The following is a 19,683-nucleotide window of genomic DNA, read 5'->3' as shown; positions in this document are numbered from 1 at the left end:
CATTTCCAGATATTATTTTGATGTTATGTATGTAAATGAAAAATGCTGCACCCGATGACCTCCCAAGTTAACATCGCCATGTGAACAATAAGAAAAGGGGGAAATGTTTCAAGCAAATGTATCATCAAAAACAATAAAGAACACCAAAACCATAAATCCAATCTCTTTCGTATATACATGACAAGTCAATATCCTTTCAAAACTGACTTCACATTTTCATTAAGAAATGTTGGGGGGTGACACAGTTAAGCTGTAAAACCAATACGCATTACCACTCTCAGTCTTTATCAACAAAATAAATGTTAAATAAAAACATGTATTGTAGCATAACCCTAAGTCCATCTTAATGTTAATGAGAAGTATTCAGAAAAGTTTGGTTTGAAAGCAAATGTGTCCACACAGCAAAACACAAAACCACTTCAGGCTAAAAAAAAAAAAAATATCCTATGTGAGTTTTTGTTGAAGTGCAAAAACAAAAGAGATAAAAAACAACACCCACACAACTACGTCGTCTGATTCTGTGAGTGTGTCATAGAAAAACAATATTAAACAGCAAAAAACAAGATATGGGAATGTCACACCATTGAAAAAGTTAATTTGTGTCAGTGTTGGAAACAAAAAACGTGTCCTCTGTGGATATTTTGTGATGCGAAAGCTGAAATAAAGGACCACTCAACCTTTCCACCAGGCTACAAGTCTACATGAGGTCCATTCAGAAACAAATGTTCAAAACTCAAACAGGCCGTTTGCCTACATGTTGGTAACCCATAGTGAAGCGGAGCAATGGCACGCGTTAAAAGGCCAAATAATTCACTTTTCCATAACAACCACTTTTCCAGTGGTTTTCATTATGATCGCAAGTTTCATAATAATAATAATGTTGACATGAAGGGGAAATGTTGCTTTCAGGTAGCAGAGCCCACAGAATCAGACTGAAAGGTGATGTATCCTGAGGACGAAGCAGAGGGTGTACTTACAAAACTGTTTGTGCTTCCTTTACTCTCTCCCTTGCTCAGGTGCTTTTGGTTCCCCCAGTCACCTCCAGCACCAGCCGCAGCTCCACTGCCTGTCCTGGGCCTACAGGTAGAGTGCCTTTGATTCTGATGGCTGCGCCCAGGTGAACTCTCTCCACTATGCTTTTTCCCATCGTGCAGGCATTCCTGGTAACCTTTACCAGAGCCACAAGCCCCATGGCTCTTCTTTCCACCAGGTCGTTCTGGTTTGGGGGAAGTCTCAGGCGAGTTGCCCCGACTGCTGCTCCTTTTGTGCTCTGAAAGCCTCCTGAGAGCTTGAGGTTCACGCTCAAAGTCCGTGAGTGGAAAGTGAGGGAGGATGACTGTGTGGTGTTCATACACATTGGGGATAAGTGAGATGGTGGACGTGCGCCGAGGGCTCTTCCTGGGGCTCGGCAACGGCGTCTCATCTATAAAGTTAATCACCTCGTCACGGCTGAAACAGCGCAGTTCATCCTCGTAGCGCTCCCCGCCACAAACCACGCGGGGCAGGTGCTTGAGTGAGTGCATGCTATCCTCAGATCGCCGCCGCTTGCGATGCGGATGATGGTGATGGTGGCTCTCCTCGTGGTAGGAGACCAGGCTGCTCCTGCGCCTCTCGTGGCGCGGCAAGGTGGAGCTGTAGTGGGCACTCACAATCATGTCCTCGGTAGAGCCCCATCGGTGTAGGTATGAGGGGATCTGGTCGCTGGTCCACATGTCGGTTTCGTCGTGGGAGTATCTTCTTGTAGGGGGCACCTGCACGCAAGACACAGACCAAACACTTCAGTCTCCAAATGGGTTTGACATTCATTCGCTTAGAACTCTATGGCACTCTATAGGATACATTAGCATTGGCTCTGCACAAGTGTAATGATTATTTATCATAGATCAGTTCTAAAAATAAGAATATTAAACGTGGGATTCTTGAAATTTATGTGACTGGAGGAGCGACTTTGATAGTGAACTGTAACTTTGGACGTCATACTGATTTGCACTCAATAAAGAGGAATCTAAATAGCTACTTTTTGAAATGTTTGTGTTGATGACACATACTGTATGTAGCTCATAGGAAATCTCTCTCTCACCATGTTCTCTGGTACATCTCTGTATCTATTACTTCATATCTTTGGTAAGGATTAATCATTTGGGGTAAACATCAAATTGCAAATTTGCCTGACAGATATTGTGAGATCTGATTTCCAATGAAACATCAAGTTAAAGTTAAAGTTTCAGTTCGTGTTATAGATCTTAAACATGGCAAAGCATGACAACATGAGACACCATTAAAATACTGACATTTATAAATGAACAGTAAGGATGAAGATTCAACCATATAGAAATTGTTCTCCAACGTGTATGTGTTACATCTTTAAAGTTGGCATAGAACATTTTTTTTTTTTAAATCCAAAAACAGAACAATTACATAAAATTGCAACCGCTCATAGCGCTAATAATTGCAATTTTGTTCTGAAACGATTCTTGTCCAAGTTTGTCCAAGTTATTTATGATCATCAATCATAGGTACTTTAATTTCATAGTCCATTGTTGACTCTCTAATAGTAACCAACAGAGGTATTCAGTATCATGTCAACCAGATAATAAGTTGACACTTATTCGACTGGTAAGTTATACACAATGAACTCTGTGCCAGTAGACTTTAAGTTGAGCTTCAAGTGTTTCCAACCCTATAAAAAGTGTTATTAACCACCATTTAACTACTCCTCTGTAGATTGTGTCAGCATTTCATTTGTTGAGTATCGTTGATTAGTTAATGTGATCGCTACAATGGTAAATTCTTAGTTGTTTATCTGTTGACGGTCAGTTATCGGTTGACTGTTAGTCGTGATACTACACTTGCATCTGTATATTTATGTCAGGATCATCCGATTAAAGTGAACCAGTTGAGAACAGCAGATGTATCTGTTGACATGATACTTAACAACTGTGGATTACCAGTAAAGAGTGGACTATGGACTATCAAAATAAAGTCTTACCTGATTATATTCCTCAGACATCTATGGACTTTTTATAAACTCTTACATACGCTAGCAGGCAGGCCTATAGCTGAAGAACTACTCTTTATTGGAACTGCAAAGGTTGGTAGTTTCCTATGTGTTATACTCACATTCCATTCTGTTCTGACAACTATGCAAGAGAGAGAGAATTTGTCAAGGTGACGTCAAGAGCCACAAGATTGATGTCAGCCTGCCCCCCAGTGGTGGCTTTCAGTAGATTGCAGAGAAAAATGAAGACAGCAGACGATACAGTAGCATAGAGTGTGTTAGGTGAGAGGGCTAAACAGCAGAGGGCAGCAAAAGCATTCGAATGAATTAAGATGCAGGACTTGAATGAGGAGAGAGAGGGAGAGAGAGAGAGAGAGAGAGAGGGAGACTCAAACATTAGCCAATAAAGCCAAAGAGGCTTTATTCTGTAATCAGACCACTTGAGAGGTGTCATAGCAAATCACAAATGGAGGTGCTACTTAATAATGTGTCGGCTTGGACTAAACTGGGCCTTAACCTCACACGCAGCAACAGAAATAACACAACTGTGTCACTGTTCAACCAGTCATCCTGTAACTGAGAGAAAAATGCGCCTCATTTGTTTCATAATCACACACAAACAACAAGTAATAGCAGAGTCAATATCACTTTGCAATCACAGGAATCTAGTGACATGAATACAGGTGTATAGGACACATAACAATGTATGGAGTGATGGTTGGAAGTAATGATAGCTACTGTATACATCTCTGTTTCAAGACTTCTTTTAAAAATATCAAATTGAATAGGGCATTGGTGTTTCAAATATCAATTATAATGGTGGAAATCTGGTGTTTTTCCTTTTTTTAATCAAATATGCATAATAATTATTCCAGCAAATGTAATTTTACATTGTTTATGACAAAGATGACACAGTCTTAATATGCTTTACTAAGGTTAACATTGTGTGAGTTGCATCAGTTGTTTGTAAAGTTACATATCATCACCACAGTCTTCCAGGCCAAGTCCCGCACAGTTTTTATTATTGCATATATTCATCATTAATATTGATGTCAATGTTTGATTCTGGGCCAGGTTTTTCTTGTTTAAAAAGTTTTATTAAATTAAACGTTTTTGTTGTGTTGCCCTAGAAGGCTGCGTGTCAGAACAAGCTGTGTTAATGTTAATGCAGGCTGAAGAGAAGCACTTCACAGCCCTGCATCTGACTGGGATGGATGCTGGATCCAATGGACACAATGCTTATGGGTAGAACATGAGCAGATGTTTGTAGTGCTTTCCTGAGAGGGACTCCTGAAATGTAGAAGGTAAGTCAGTTACTAAACTCTTACCCTCTTACTGAATCAAAATGTACTCGGTTGCATGTACGTTTATGGCCAGAACACTCTAGCTGTTTAATGAAGCACATCTAATGTGGTGATGGGACTGCTGATGGTCATATTTACCAAACAACAGTCAGCGAGAGTGTTTTTTGGATTCACATAGAAAAGACAAATAAATGGCGTATCTGGAAGAGATAGCATCACAAAATGCAAGATGCACGATACTGCAAAGGCCCGCAAGGCCATTTCATCATGCACATTAGCAATGAAGTGTCATTTTCAAATGCTGCAGTTCAATTGATCAGGTAAAGGAAATGAAGAAAATCAATAAAAAAAATATACCTGCAAATACTGCATTTTATCTTCCTGTTGTTCCCTCAATGGATACCCTTGCAGAACCCCCCTTTCTAAGGTTGAGAACTCATACTTGGCATTACGGTCTATGGTCACGATTTCAGGCGCCGAGCTATAGTCATATGGTCTGTCATATATTAAGTCGGCATGAATTCCTCCATCTTGGCTGTTTTCTGCAAAGTGCAGAAAAGCACGGGCATCAGGATTAGAGAGCATTGGACTCAATACACAAGACAGACAGCAGACAGACAGACGAATAGATAAGAGAGAGACAAGTTCAATTGTTCTCTGATTTGTTGATTTTTCATACGAGCCTCCTCAGGAAAATTTGTTTTAAAACAGTTTAACAAAAATAACCAATAATTGAGTTTCAATGCTTAAAAAGGGGATACAAAGCCAACGATCCAGAAAGCATGCCAAATAGTTGACAAAGAGCTAGTAAAGGGGTTACTGTCTGGGGGGTAAAAAACAGTCTTTGGTGATCTTTGTGAATAAAAACTCACTGACTGCATTCATGTTCATTTAAGATCAATTGGAGATGGGTGTAAAATGCTGATCTTGAGGAAAATGTTGGCCAAAAGATGGAAAAGATGGAAGAGGCTGTGTGCACAGGCAGCTTGGCATGCAAGTCAGTAGCTTTGAAAAAAAACAGGAAACGATCCTTATACATACAACTGTGATGGGTTATACATGGCAAGCCCTCTGGAAAAAAGCAGAGAACTGGCAGTGTTAATTATCACTCAGAACATGGACTAGCCTGTGTGCTTTTATGGCTCCTGCTGGACAACAAGCAGTTGTTGGGGGGAGGTTGTCAAGAGGGAGAGGATCAGAAGGTTTGGAAGGTTAGAGACAGGAGAGAAGGGGTTCAGATCAGGTTGAGTTTAAACAGTGCCAATAGGAAAACAGACAGATCTTCACACTGTCATTAGCTTGCATTCATTGTCACGATCTGTCATGGAGTGAGCCCACAAATATTTTATATGATTATCATGTGACCTAAATTATAAATAGTTGAAGTGTCTGTGACTCCTTGTGAAACGTTTCATTTCAGTTTCTATTCTGTGATGAAAGGCCGACTTTTCTAACCACGTCCTACTTCTGCTTGTAAAATATACAGTAATATGATAAAAAAAAAAAAAAAATAAGTACAGAATAAAGATAATATATTACTGAGGATGTGGCTGTGTCCCTTTGTGACTTGAGGAAAATATGACCATCATAATGACATGGAAATGCTTTCCAGATTTTTAATACATTTGTTCCATTTTCTCTAACAAACAAGTGGAAAATCATTTATTTTATCATCCTCTCGTGCCAGTGCATTCTAGAGGAAGACTGTCCGCTTACAATGCACTGGAGTGTAAGAGAAAAAGAAATGCCACGAGGTAAAAAAACAGTCTGCCCTTGGTCCAGCAATATTTCACTCTCTCTTTTTCCCCATCATTCTCAAAGCGTGAAACAGCAAAGCATTTTTGTAAATTACACAGAAAAACACAGAAAAACACGTGTTAGTATCTAAAATGTAAATACACAGACACTTGATCAGTCACTTCTCCTGACAACAAAGGTCATATTACAGTATAGGTCACATGATAACAACTGACCAGTGATTTTAAACCTTAAACTAAAACAAACGGCTATTTAAAATAAACTAAATAACTTTATCGGCGAAACTACAAACAGACAAAATGAAGGCGCTCTAGATGAATGCATGATATTTCACATCATTTTATATTTACTGTAAATGTAATTGTTATTATATATTATTTAGAGCTGTGGTCTTGTGATAGTTTAGGTTTTCCACCCAAAGGTAAAAAACATTTCTGCATTTACAATATACTGTTATTCCAGTGAGACTACATCAGCTTAATGTTTCCATAACAATAATGACGTAGCTTCACAGCTCCTGTCCTGTTTAACTCGGGTGTTTGATAGCGGTGACTCAAAATAGACGATAGGCTGCAAAAATGCATGGTTTCACATTGAGAGCACCAAGCGAAGCAGTCACAGCAGAGGGATGATGACACTGTGGAGCTGCAGTAATCACAGGCTCTTCACAGTCAATTAGCAATTTAAACCTGCATCATGAGCGGGGTCACCAGGAGGCGCTGTGGCATCTTATGAGGAGCGACTTCTGACAAAACTGTGATTCTTGTTCAACGGAAAAATAGAATAGTGTATTGTCTAACAGAAACACAACAATACCACTGACACACACAACATTGTTACAGCTACATCATGATTTTACAGTATATAAAATATTATTGAGACGTGTATTGAGTGATGCACTTTCAGGAATATTTGCTTTTCTTGTCACAAATGTTTGATTGTATTTAGCTCGATACTAACTTCTGTTGCAGCTTCAGTAAAACTTCTCCCTGGGCTAAAAGACAAAACTATTTGGGTTATTAAATCACATCCGTCTCTGTAATCCAGAGGATTTCACAACGCAACTTTCTGTTTCCAAACACTACATTCAGAGACTCATGCCTTTAAACTGTCTTTAACCATTACTTTATAAACTAAAGAGCTGTGAGACAATCATAGCAGAACATTAAAAATATTAGCGATAGACCGATTATCGTCCGGGCCGATAGCATTTTGACGTATATCGGCGCATATCAGCATCAGCATTTTTTTTTTTTATCTGACAGCTGATAAGAGATCAATTTATTTATTTAAAATTTCAGTTAACTTTATAAGAGATGCTGCAGACCCTGGGAACTCCCTGCACTGTTTGTATTTGTTTGAACAAAGAAACAAAGATAAGTGAGAGATATAAATAACATATAACAAGTTATATTGAAATTTTCAAAGAACTTAATTTACCGTAGAAAGTAGTAGAAAGTTTTCATTTACCTTTATAAGACATGCTGCTGAGCCTGGGAGCTTCCTGCACTTTTTGATGTCTATTGTCTAAGATTTAAAAAAAATCTGACAAGCTGTTTAATAAACATATGCTTAAAGGCATTTAAAGGTTAAAGTTAAAGGTTGGTGTTTGTATTATTCAAACTTTTGACGCCAATATTTTCACTTTTACTGCAAATTAATATTGGTTCCAAATATCGGTTATCCGCCTCCTTGACTAATAATAGTCGGTATCGGCCCTGAAAAAAACATATCGGTCTATCTCTAACAAATATATTCTGAAACTCTGTTGTGAATAAACAGTATGAACAGTATCTCAGTATCTGTGTGTCTCCTCACACAGACTCTAACATCACTGCTGTCTAAAGAGATAGGAATCATTCACATCATCAGGTGAAGGGGGGGGGGAGCAGGGCACGAGGGAGACACCTGACTGATGCTTACCCTCATCCACGTCGTCGTTGGACATGATGGCGACGCACTTCTCCCACACCATGCGAATGTCAGCCCGATAGCGGTCGCAGGCCCAGAGGAACATAGGCAGCAGGATGGACTGAGCGATGGAGCACCACAGCACACACAACACCATCCAGTTGTAGGAGCGGTCGAACTTCAGGCTGGCAAAGCTCACCACCTGCACGGCGTGTGTGTCGGCCACAGGGTCAGAGAAAAGAGAAACACGTCAGTCCTAAATCCAGTGAATCTGTTGTTGGAGATTCAGGAAATTAGCATTAACCGAATGACCATGACTTCTCTGGTCACACCTTGAACTTGAGCACCAACCACACACACACAATGTGTGTAATATAGAAGACAAAGCATCATTACGTTTTGAATCATTCCTTGTTTTCTCAGAAATCAGCTCTTTTAAAAAAAAAAAAGTATGATACCATACTTTTGAACTTTGAGATTCTCTCTTTCATGTCTGTGGATTTATAACATATCTATGAACTTAACTGCGAGTGCACTTGAAAGGGTCATGATGTATCTTCTACTCCATATACTCTGAGTGTTGGTGCTACAGTGTGATGATCTCTACACTTTTGATCGCAGGTTTCAACAACTTCTGGCTGCACAAGACCTTTTTACGTCTATCATACTACAGATAACATAATGTCATATGAAAAAGTTGGATACACACATTTTTGTCTCGTTGTGCATCAACCTCCTGGAGGTTCCACACAGAAATAACTCTTATTACTTCACTTTTTTTTGAAACATCAGGAACTTTTTCGAACCGCGGTGGTTATTTTCTGTTCTCTACACACTTGTTTCTCTTCAATATTTCTCAGTCTGAGGCCTTACAATTGAAAACAAGTATACACGCTCATTTGTGTGTTACAGCTTTCCATGCATTTAAATAGCTCATTACATCAGGTCATAAAGATGGCTAGCAGCAGTTAGTTTTGCTGTCACTGCTGGGAAAATATGATCTTTACTTTCTACAACACACACACACACACACATAATAAGCCTTTGTCTTTGCAGATAAACTCTCTCATCTACTTTCAGCTTTATGAAGCAACAGAACACAGTTTCATCTGTGATCCTGAATTTTACATTTGGATACAAGGTGCTGGATGTTGTTAAAACTTACAATTGTGACGCACACACTCAAACGAATCAACACACAGCGTGACGACAGCAGACTGATCGAAGGAACAATGACACTTATGTTGTTCCCTTTTTTTTTTTTCACATTACACTGACTTTCACAAACTCATGTCCCAGTGCTCTGACTCTTCCTGAACCACAAACAGCAGCTGCGGTGCCTCAAGACCAGTGAGCTCATCTGTGCTGAGTAATTACTCTCACCTGCAAGGATTTAATAATGAAGTTCATTCATTCACTGTAACCTTAATTCACATCCTGCTGTAGTAGAAACTACGGCCTGCTAAGAAAACAAAGTTGTTTGTTCTAGAGTTGTGACACTGGATACGAAGAGAAACGCAGTGGTGACTGTAGAAGCAGAAATTTATTTATTTAATAAATACATTTTAAGAGACTTTTTGCCGCCTGCTTCAGGTAGGGAGGGCTTTGTAATATTCCATTTAATTTTTTTTCTATGGGAGACAAAAAAAATCTAAATTCATATCACATTAAAAAACAAGGCAATCAAAGATGGCAGACTTCACCCCATTCACACAACAAGCCTCTGGCCCCATCTGCTGGTCATAGTGGCAAGTGCAGGTGCAGAAACAGACAAACAAACAAACAGACACACAGAGCTGCTAAAAACAATATTTCACTCCCACTTTGTGGGGTGAAGTAAAAATTAAAACATGTTACTTTGCATCCTCATAGGAAGTTCTTCCTAATGTAATCATGTACACCAAAAAACAAGTAATACAGTGCATTTAAATATAGAAATTCAAGGGTTTCCTTGATCCTAGTGGATCATTGTGATATGACTCATCAGCAAAAACTACATAATGTTCTTTATTGTTTCTTTCGAGCAGTATAATGCTAATATACTAAATTATTACAACCAAAATAACCATATTATACAAATATTCAGTGTCTGCTAATATCAAATCCTGGTCTGATCCTTGATAACAGAGCTGCAAAGCGCACAAAGGGCCACTGCCAGTAAATAAATAACATGCCTGACTGAAGTTTAGAGAGAAAGAACAGAAAAAAGAACAGGCGACTGCTGTGAGGCTGCAAGTACTGCTATTAGAGAAAAGAGGGAGGGAGGGAGGGAGGGGGAGGGAGGTCTGAAGCTGAACCATTGTTGTGTTTGTGTACAGCGTGATGTGAAACTGCCACCAAAATGCTGAAAATGTCGCTTCTGTTCTGAGAACAGAGCATTTACGATTGTATTCTGTACAAACACTGAGGAGCGTCGCTGTTTCACTACTGTTACAGTGATATTCAGTTGCTCGCTTTTTGGCTGTGTGTGTGTATGTGTGTGTATGTGTGTGTGTGTGTGTGTGTGTGTGTGTGTATGTGTGTGTGTGTGTGTGTGTGTGTGTGTGTGTGTGTGTGTGTGTGTGTGTGTGTGTGTGTGTGTGTGTGTGTGTGTGTGTGTGTGTGTGTGTGTGCCAGGCAGAGAGGACAGAGTGGATAGGATTAAAATGAGCTATTCTTTTATCAAACACAGGTAATATGAAATCAATGTCACTATGAGTCTGACCCAAATAAAGCTCCTCTACACTCCACAGCTGAGCTGCATGAAGAACCGGCTTATTAAAGTCGCCCACAGCCCTTGTAAGTGTCGAGGACTGCAGCGGGAGTTAAAGATCGGGGAGAGGTGAATGGGGTGAGTACGATCTCTCTAACCTGTTTCAAAAATACTGGACATCCCAAAAAAAATCTGTCTGTCTGTTAATCACAAATCTGCAGAACAGTTCTCTGGACAGGGTTCAAACTTTGCAGAAGACTACGTTCTCATTGCTTATATAAGAAATGCAAATGCATATTATATGACGCCCCACAAGTTTATCTGTCCAAAACACATAAAAAACTCAAGAAAACAAGAATATATTCAATGGGTACTGCGCTAGTACCGTATTTTCCGGACTATATGTCGCACTGGAGTATTAGTCGCATCTGTCCAAAAATACGTCATGAAGCGGGGAAAAAAAAGCATATATAAGTCGCATCGGTCTATAAGTCGCACTCCAGCAGCACACTGTTCAAGAACCATTTGTGGACTCTTTCCTCCAGCTCTGGCCATCGCGCCCGAGTTATGATCCCCTTTAAGAGTGACCTCGGCTCTTCGTCAGTCCCTGACGAGTTTTTCACTCACTCCAAACCTTCTTTCTGCTGCTCGATTAACATTCTCGGCTGCATACTTTATAATTTGCAGTTTAAATTATGCAGTGTAGCTTTTATCTTTTGGTGGAATTTTATCTGCGTTCTCCCTGTCTTTATGCTTTAGTCATGTCATTTTGTCTGTGGGGCAGTAGCAGCACTTAATTCTCACAAGTGTGGACGGTGCCCTCTTGTGGTCATAGATGATAGTGTATGTTTTTGATATATAAGTCGCTTCTAAATATAGGTCGCATGGCCAGCCAAACTACAGTACCGGTCAAAAGTCTGGGGACACCTATAGAATTTTTCCGTGTTTTCCATTAAAAGTAATTGTAAAATGAATAGAAAATATAGTCACAGACATTGACAAGATTAGAAATAATGATTTTTATTCAAAATAATAATTTTACCCTTCAAACTTTGCTTTCGTCAAAGAACCAGCAAAACTGTTTTCAGCTGTGCTAACATCATTGCACAAGGGTTTTCAAGAGTTTTCTAATCATCCAATAGCCTTCTAACGTGATTAGCAAACACAATGTACCATTAGAACACTGGAAATGGGCCTCTATACACCTATGTACATATTCCATTAAAAACCAGACGTTTGCAGCTAGAATAGTCGTTTACAAGCAATACAATAAGAAAACAGAAGACGACTGTATTTCTTCTTTTTATGATCGAGAGAACTATTATCTCACAGTGTGCTTCAGGTTTCAACAGTATATTGTGTGGGTTGTGTGTGGCCCACCTTAGGTGTACAACTCTTAATTAAAAATGTTTTTTTTTAAATAAAACTAACACTAGTAACAGATGGCTTCTACAAATCATTACAGAACCGAGGCACTTTGATAACCATGCTCTTCTTCAGCTGCATGTTCAGAGAGTGATTTCATATACGATCTCATTTCACATTTATTTTTTTTGTTCAAATGTAAGACATTAAGCTGTAATTCCCCCAGGGCTTAGACACGAGCACAGGCTTTGTGCTTTGATAGAAACAGTCCAATTTTTCTGACGACGGGATGACGACTTGTAGAATGATGCATCACAAACTGTGAGCCTGAGGCTTTCTACTGGCTGTCAAGTCTGCACAAACAAAACCAAAGAGCTAACTTGTTAAAAAATCAATGAGAACTGGAGGGTAGAATTTTAAACCCAACTGGTGATTGGTTTTCAGCACAGGAAGTCGAGCAATGTGTAACTGGGACAAGCGTAAGGCACCCACACATACTGTGTCACATACGGGGACAAGGGAGACATATTCGTCTTTGTATCTCAGTGCTGTTATTATTGTCGCTATCATCCGCCGCCACCGCCTCCGACATCAGATACACTCCACAGACTGTATATGAAGAAGACGCGCATACTTTACCACCCATGCTCAATTAGTCTGACCCACTTACATGAGCAGAAGCACTTGAGTTCATGTAAATAATAAAACAGCATGGTATTGTCCAGGACTAGGAGCTGTGGTGGATAATTCCACCCGCTGCTCTTTTCACCTTAATTTTTAATTTTTACCCCAATGAACCCTGTTGCCTCTCTCTCTCTCTCTCTCCACTGATGATTTCATTCAGCATATACTGTATGTCTCCCACAGTGCGTGTGAAAAAGAGGTCACAGGCCTGACCTCACTGTACACTTGTGAGTGTGGCTGTTTTCTAAGAAAGGGCAACACACCAGTTTACACCACAGGAGTCACGTCTCAAAGAGTGCACACCCAAGTTTTCATAGTAAAGCAGATGAGAGGATTATTTAACACCACGACTGACTCACAGTCGTAACACTTTATAATGAGTACACACTATCAGCTATTATTAAGCATTAATAACTATTGAATTCATCATTTATAACTCACGAATACTCATTAGTATGTAGTTTATAAACACGGTTATAAATGTTTTACTCATCAGCTGAGGAACAGTGTCCAAATAGCTGCTCTACTCAAGCAGCCAATCAGCATCCACCTCCAACAAACCAGCTCTTTGATCATCTCACAAGTACATGAGTAAAACATTTATAACTGTGTTTATAAACTGCATACTAATGACTATTCATGAGTTATAAATGATGAATTCATTACTTATCAATGCTTAACTAATGCCAATAGTGTGTTCTTATTATAAAGTGTTACCTACTCACGTCACAATCATAACACAAGCTGCACTCTCTGCGCGTATGAGCCGTAATTTATCATTTTGTGTTGTTGCTTGCAGCTCAGCACACAGGTGTTCCTGTGGAAACAGATGGCACAAAAAAAATTGGAAAAAAATAGTCTTTTAGACCAGAGATTTTTAAAAGCTCAGCTGATCTTGTAAAATGGCGATTGCCAAAATATGGGTCATTGGCCCCCTGGTGGTTTGTGAAGGGTTCTACTACTGTATGTAATATTATTATTATCAGTTATGCTTCTTTATTTTTACCCTTTTGTTTAAAGTCTGTGGACCTCAAAGGTGTCAGCAGATTCACACTGGAACACTCCCATAGTAGAAGTTGGAGAATAATTGGTGGTGGGATCATATTTTGCAGAACATGATGGAACAGTGGAAAAAGGAAAACCCTATTTATACCCTATTTCTACAAGTAAACGGACTTCCATGGTGTCCTAATGAACATGTCTGTGACATGCTTTGGTCAAAATACCTTAAGGATGAAGCACCACAGCAGTTCAATCACCCTGCCAAAACAGCAGTTTGCATTTGTAAAAGCCATCATATGCCGGCTCTAGCCGGGCACATTGCCGTCATATATAACATGTATCCACTGGACACGCAAATCCTCTGAGGCTGGAAGTTTGTGTAGAACTTTGTGCTGCACTGTGCAGACAAGAATAGAACACTTCGCAGACTTCCGCTCTTCTGTATACTATTGCCCTAGCCTGCACTCTGGAGTTTTTTAGGGACAAAGCGGAGCGCTGCAAGACAACAATTCCAGGAATGTCTCATTGTGAAATAGCGATGAGTGCGGAAGTCCACATCGCATGTTTTATCTCCTGTACTTCGACTGAGGAGGACCACAAAAACATGAGTGAGTCATTTTTTGTCATACTTTGCCTACTCACAAGGCCTCCAGAGTCCCAAATATAAGTATTAAAATGATTAAAAAGTTGATGCATAACATGTCCCCTTTAGATTTCTGCTGTTCTTTAGTCTTGCAGCGGTTGCTATGGAACAAACAGATCTTGACACACTCACTCCAAGTTTAAGGTATTGGCTTTTGGACCAACTCTATCACTGACAGCATATTTGGGAAGTCAACTCACCAGTATGGGGAAGCCGGTCAGGAAGTCGTAGATGAAGACGATGCCACTGATCAGGTAAGTGATCTGCAGGGACGTCTTGAGAGGCTCCGACCCATCAATGGATGACCTGCGTTTGCCCTGGGCATCCTCCACAACTATGGTGGGGACATTGAATTTGTTCTTGTCGGCATTGTGACCTGCCTGAATGGAGAAGGTCTGGAAAAGAGCAATGCCAATGCAGATCACGCCCATGGCCACGCTGCCGCCAATCAGCAGCAGAAAGCACACGCCAAAGCCCAGGCCGATCTCTGTCACGATGAATTTGCAGTCAGAGGTGTAAAAGCGGTCGATGGTGTCATGCCAGCCCACGGCTGGAAGTGTGGACAAGATGAAGGAGACCATCCAGATGCCCATGACTGTGTGCACTGCCTGCTTCTTGGTGTTACTCAGCCTGAAACAGAAACAGATCACGGTTATGTTTAAAACATTGTTTTTGCCTCTTTGTTTTGTCAGGCACATCCAGTTGGAGTCTTACAAACCTGTCAACGTTGTCCCTTGTTACTGGTGGAAGAGTATGGACCAAGGCTTTCATGAAATTAGCTTTTATTTTTATTTAGTTTTCTTTTTTATTTCAGTTTAATTCAACAGATGATTAAGTAGTTTTAGTTTTGTTTTTATTTTGAGGAAATTATTTTGTTAACACACACACTGTTAAGGTGCTTGATCCACTAATATTGAGCTAAAAGTATGTTTATGTAGAAGTTCTGAGAAATAAATAAATTACATACTTGTAAAAGGTGGAATTCTGAACAACACAACTCAACATCACTCTCACTCACCTACTTGGCACGGAGAAGATTTAAAAGCTGACAGACTAGAAATAAGTACAGTTTATCAGCAGAAAGAACAATCTAACAATAAAATACCTAGGATATGGCAATTTAATAGACATGTGACAAAATAATAGATGTGTCCCTCAGACATATGAGTTAAAATAAAACCCCACAGTCATCACTGAGATTAACTGTAGAGTAGAATGGAGAGAAATCAATGCTTTGCTGATGGCAAAAGATTGCTTTCCATAAACGTCAGTCTATTTGTCATCCAGGTCTATTTCAGTTTGAGGAGATTTCTATTTCCTCTCACCTCCAAGTCATTTTTACAGTCGAGCAATTTGCTGAATATGTCTGTGTCCTCTGGCAGCGTGGCTACTTTGCAAGGTTTGCAATAGCAGGAGTACATTTAAAAAAAAAAAAAAAAGCAAAAAGGGAAAAAAAAAAAAAAGGCAGGCAGTGACTGGTGTTCTCATTTCCAAAATTTAATTAAAGTCTGCACTATCCTTCCAAAACATTTTTACCTCAAGTGAGCTGTCCAAGGCATCGGCAATGAAATACACAATGGAGGCGCATTTTGCCTTGTAGAATACAAATGTGCACATAGTCTATTGCATGAATTCACAAGTCACTGGTCACTTTAGTCCAGGTTATAATAATAATAATAATAATAATAATATAGGATGTGTAGACAGAGTGCTAACATAAATGTACTTTTCCTGTTTCATTAGCGCAGAAGCCCCGTCTGTCTGCCTCGAGAAAACTAGGGCATGTCACCTTTTTCTCATTTTCCAAAATGTGGTTAAAAATATGGAACTACTCATGTATCGGCTTATATGCACCAACACAATAAGACGACAGCGACAGCAGCAGCAGCAGCAGCAGCAGCAGCAGCAGCAGCAGCAGCCACTACCTTTGCGCTATGGCTTTGTGAAAACACAAGTGGGCCTTGTTGTCAGCGTGAGTAATAATGCCAGCCTCTCCTGAATGTGCCCGGGGTACGCATGATGGCGAGGTTACGTCACCAAGCTGCTTGAATCTATTACCAGAGAAAGAGTGTTGCAAGGGAAAATGGTCCTAAGAGATAGTCAGCGCGGGGCGATGAGAACAGCTGCCCAAGTACAAGGTAGGAATTCATAATGAGGCCTTCGCTGTGCGTTAATGTCAGAGGAAAAGGCAGCCGTGCAAGCTCAGCAAGGCAAATGTGGAGCAATTTGAATTGAAAGATGAAGAGCGATTACACAGCGCAAACACCTGAGCTATCGCTGTATGCCATTACTGTTGATCGTGACTGGAAATCAAGCTTCGAGAGGGAAGTCCGTGTTTCCAGACAGGAGATGAGACAATTAGGTGGAATGAGAGAGAGAACAGACGAGGGAGGTACAAGCATTAGTGTATCACCTGGTATCTCTGTGCGAGCATCGACCACCAGTGACAGCTGTACAAGCAATAGAGATAGTAAGACGGAGCTTATATTTTCAAGGAAGTTTGCACATCTTATTTGAATGTGTGCTTATCTGCACAGAGCTGTGAAATTGGCCCGGGCTGATTGTAGGCTGAGCATCTGCAGGCCTGATGCCACAGGAAGTACAATCACAACTTTTTTTCAGTAGTGAAGGAAGAGGGAGGCACTAGGAAATTGATTCTCACCACATGCACCACAGCATCAGTTCCTGTATCATTTCAATAACCCACACAGTAGCGTGTTAGTATTCAGCATTTATGAATAGATAGATTTCATCTGTGCTCAACTTGTAGTATTTTGCTCGCTAAAAACCTTCATCTGAAAATGACTGTCTGATGACCAGAGATATTCTGAAGATACACAACTTGTATCACAACTATGTTTATCACGAATTGTCTGAAAATCATTGGCTCTTATTTGAGCAAAGTTGATGACTGCTCATTGATAATCATCAGTGCATCAGTCTTGTTGAAGCAGGTTTTATACACTCCTGAATGAAGACTAGAATCAAACTCTTGTTTTGTGAAGGAAGCAAAGAAGAAATTGTGTGATGTGAACCTGATCCATTATCATTATTCAGAGTTACTTTGTAATGTCAGCAAAGTCTGGGCGAAGTCTTAGTGTGGGTTTTCCATGGTGTTCTCTCCAACCACTGCAACCAGCAGGGGAGAAATGAACCTTGTGCCAAAACAAAGGTCAACAAAGTGACATTCATCACAAAAAGCAGTCACATCCCCCTTTCTTTATAGATTCTACTTCAGAGTAATTCATGTTGGAATGTGAAACGAAAGCTAAAGAACTGTGCTTGATTTTCAGTGTGTCCGCACAATATCGCTCTGATTAACACATGAACGAAAACATATGAAAAACAGAAAAATACCAAGTGTTTGTGACGGAAAGTGTCGATGCATCGGAAGGCGTTAGCTCCCGTGAATAGCAACACAAAACCAATTCTCTCACTTTAGTCCTGGTATCGAGCCATGGTGATAATCCACGGATCGCACTGACAACAGTTTTCATGCTGATTATTTTTTCAGTGAATGTCATGTTTGGTTTATTGTGATAGAATCATGAAATCAATTAAAAACAGATAGATTTACTGAATTAATTAGATTTAACACATAAACTACCACAGGTGCTTCCAGGTAACTAGTCCCTGCATTAAACACCATATTAATATTATTTATATGGATCTGAGCTGGTGTTCTGTTTTGTTTTTTGATTTGTTTGTCTTGTATTGTTTTTTATTGTTTTGCTTTTTATTTCTGTGAACCATATTGTGTAACCATCCTTTACTGAAAGTGAACAGTTAATAAAAAATATTGTTAAAACAAAACAAAACACCATATTAATAGTATTAAAATAAAGATGGTTTGTGGAACATAAAAGAGGATGCATTTCAACTTTATAATATAGTCATTTAGATTTACCCATAGAAATGACCTGAAGGACTCATCTGGCAGACAGCCACTAGGGGGCGACTCCACTGGTTGCAAAAAAAACTGAATTGAATGGAAGTTCATGAGAAAAAAAAAAAGTCTACTTCTCACTTCTCATTTATTTTCATTTTCTGAAAAGTTAATGATCTCAATCACGGTTTCTGTCTCATTTGCATTAATGTTAATTATGTTCCCGTTTAGAGGAGAATAGATGATAAAACATGGCACATATAAGTGGACACCAGTGTGATTGACAGCTGGTATCAATATCATATCAATAGGTGTCTGGTTGCAGGTGATGCAAAAACTATCATGGCTCTTCACAACACGAATCTATGTCATTACCACACGATTACCACTATTATTACTAAGATATTTCCTGGGAGATGGTATAATATTACCTTATTAATTATTACTATTAACAATTAAAATGTTAATGAACTGTAAATAAAGTTTTGTCTCCTGCAATAATACCCGGCAATATGTTAAAAGAATTAAGTTTTGACAGAAACACCCCTTTAAAAGTGGCATTGCCTCCATGTGTAAACTGAACACACACACACACACACACACACACACACACACACACACACACACACACACACACACACACACACACACACACACACACACACACAACACATCTATCTTACCTGTAGTTTACAGGCCAGCGCACCATCCACATGCGGTGATAAGAGAGCGAGGTGACGGAGAAGCAGGTGACTAACGTGAGCGTGTAGAAGGTGGACACAAACACCTTACACAGACCCTCGTTCCAATCGTAGTTGGAGTGATTGCGGCGCAGAGTTATCACACAGTACATGGTGATGGGGATGGCCATGTTCAGGATGTGCGTGCCCGCCAGCGTGCAGATGAGAAACTCCAGCGGCTTCCACTTTTTCTGCTTGGCACTGACGCTAAGGATGCTCCACGTGTTGGCCAGGATGGACACGCCCGAGCAGACCAGCCAAGCCAGCGTGTTGGCGTTGATGACGTCATCCTTCATGGTGGTTATCTCATCCACCATGTTGTAGTGGGGCGGGGTGGAGCCTCGGGAGACTTAGAGGAACTGTTGGCAAGAGCAGGAACACGCAAGGAGAAGGAGGAGGTGGTGACGGGCAGGAGGGGATGCAGGGCATCGGGCAGGGCAGGCATCCTATCTGGGTGGGTGTGCACTCTCCATGGGTCGGCCACAGTGGGAACAGAATACAGCAGTGGTGTGACACAGTGGGACGTTAGAGGGGGGAGGACAGCAGGGCCGGGCCACTTCCTTTGCAAGCCTGAGGCTGGAGAAGGGGGAGAGAAAAAAGGAGGGACACAGTGATCAGAGAGTGAATGAAGATGCAAGGAAAATGACATTAGTCAGTCCAATTCAAAATAATCCTTAATCAACCATAATTTCTCATTCCA

At 40.2% G+C, this 19,683-nt stretch overlaps 1 protein-coding gene across 1 annotated transcript; it reads right to left on the bottom strand.

The window, feature by feature from the left end:
- Positions 1 to 905: 905 nt before the first annotated feature.
- gpr153 (G protein-coupled receptor 153) lies at positions 906 to 19,412 on the bottom strand (the record flags this gene model as incomplete). Its single annotated transcript, XM_083895395.1, is given in 6 exon segments — positions 906 to 1,751; positions 4,660 to 4,844; positions 7,984 to 8,173; positions 14,558 to 14,987; positions 18,927 to 19,324; positions 19,326 to 19,412. Coding segments are annotated over 6 exon segments (2,136 nt in total).
- Between the last annotated feature and the right edge of the window lie 271 nt (positions 19,413 to 19,683).

This window comes from Microchirus variegatus (genome assembly GCF_963457635.1).
Source record: "Microchirus variegatus genome assembly, chromosome: 9".
NCBI classification, from domain to species: domain Eukaryota; kingdom Metazoa; phylum Chordata; class Actinopteri; order Pleuronectiformes; family Soleidae; genus Microchirus; species Microchirus variegatus.
The sequence above is the reverse complement of the archived record's forward strand: the minus strand, read 5'-3'. Positions and strand labels throughout refer to the sequence as shown.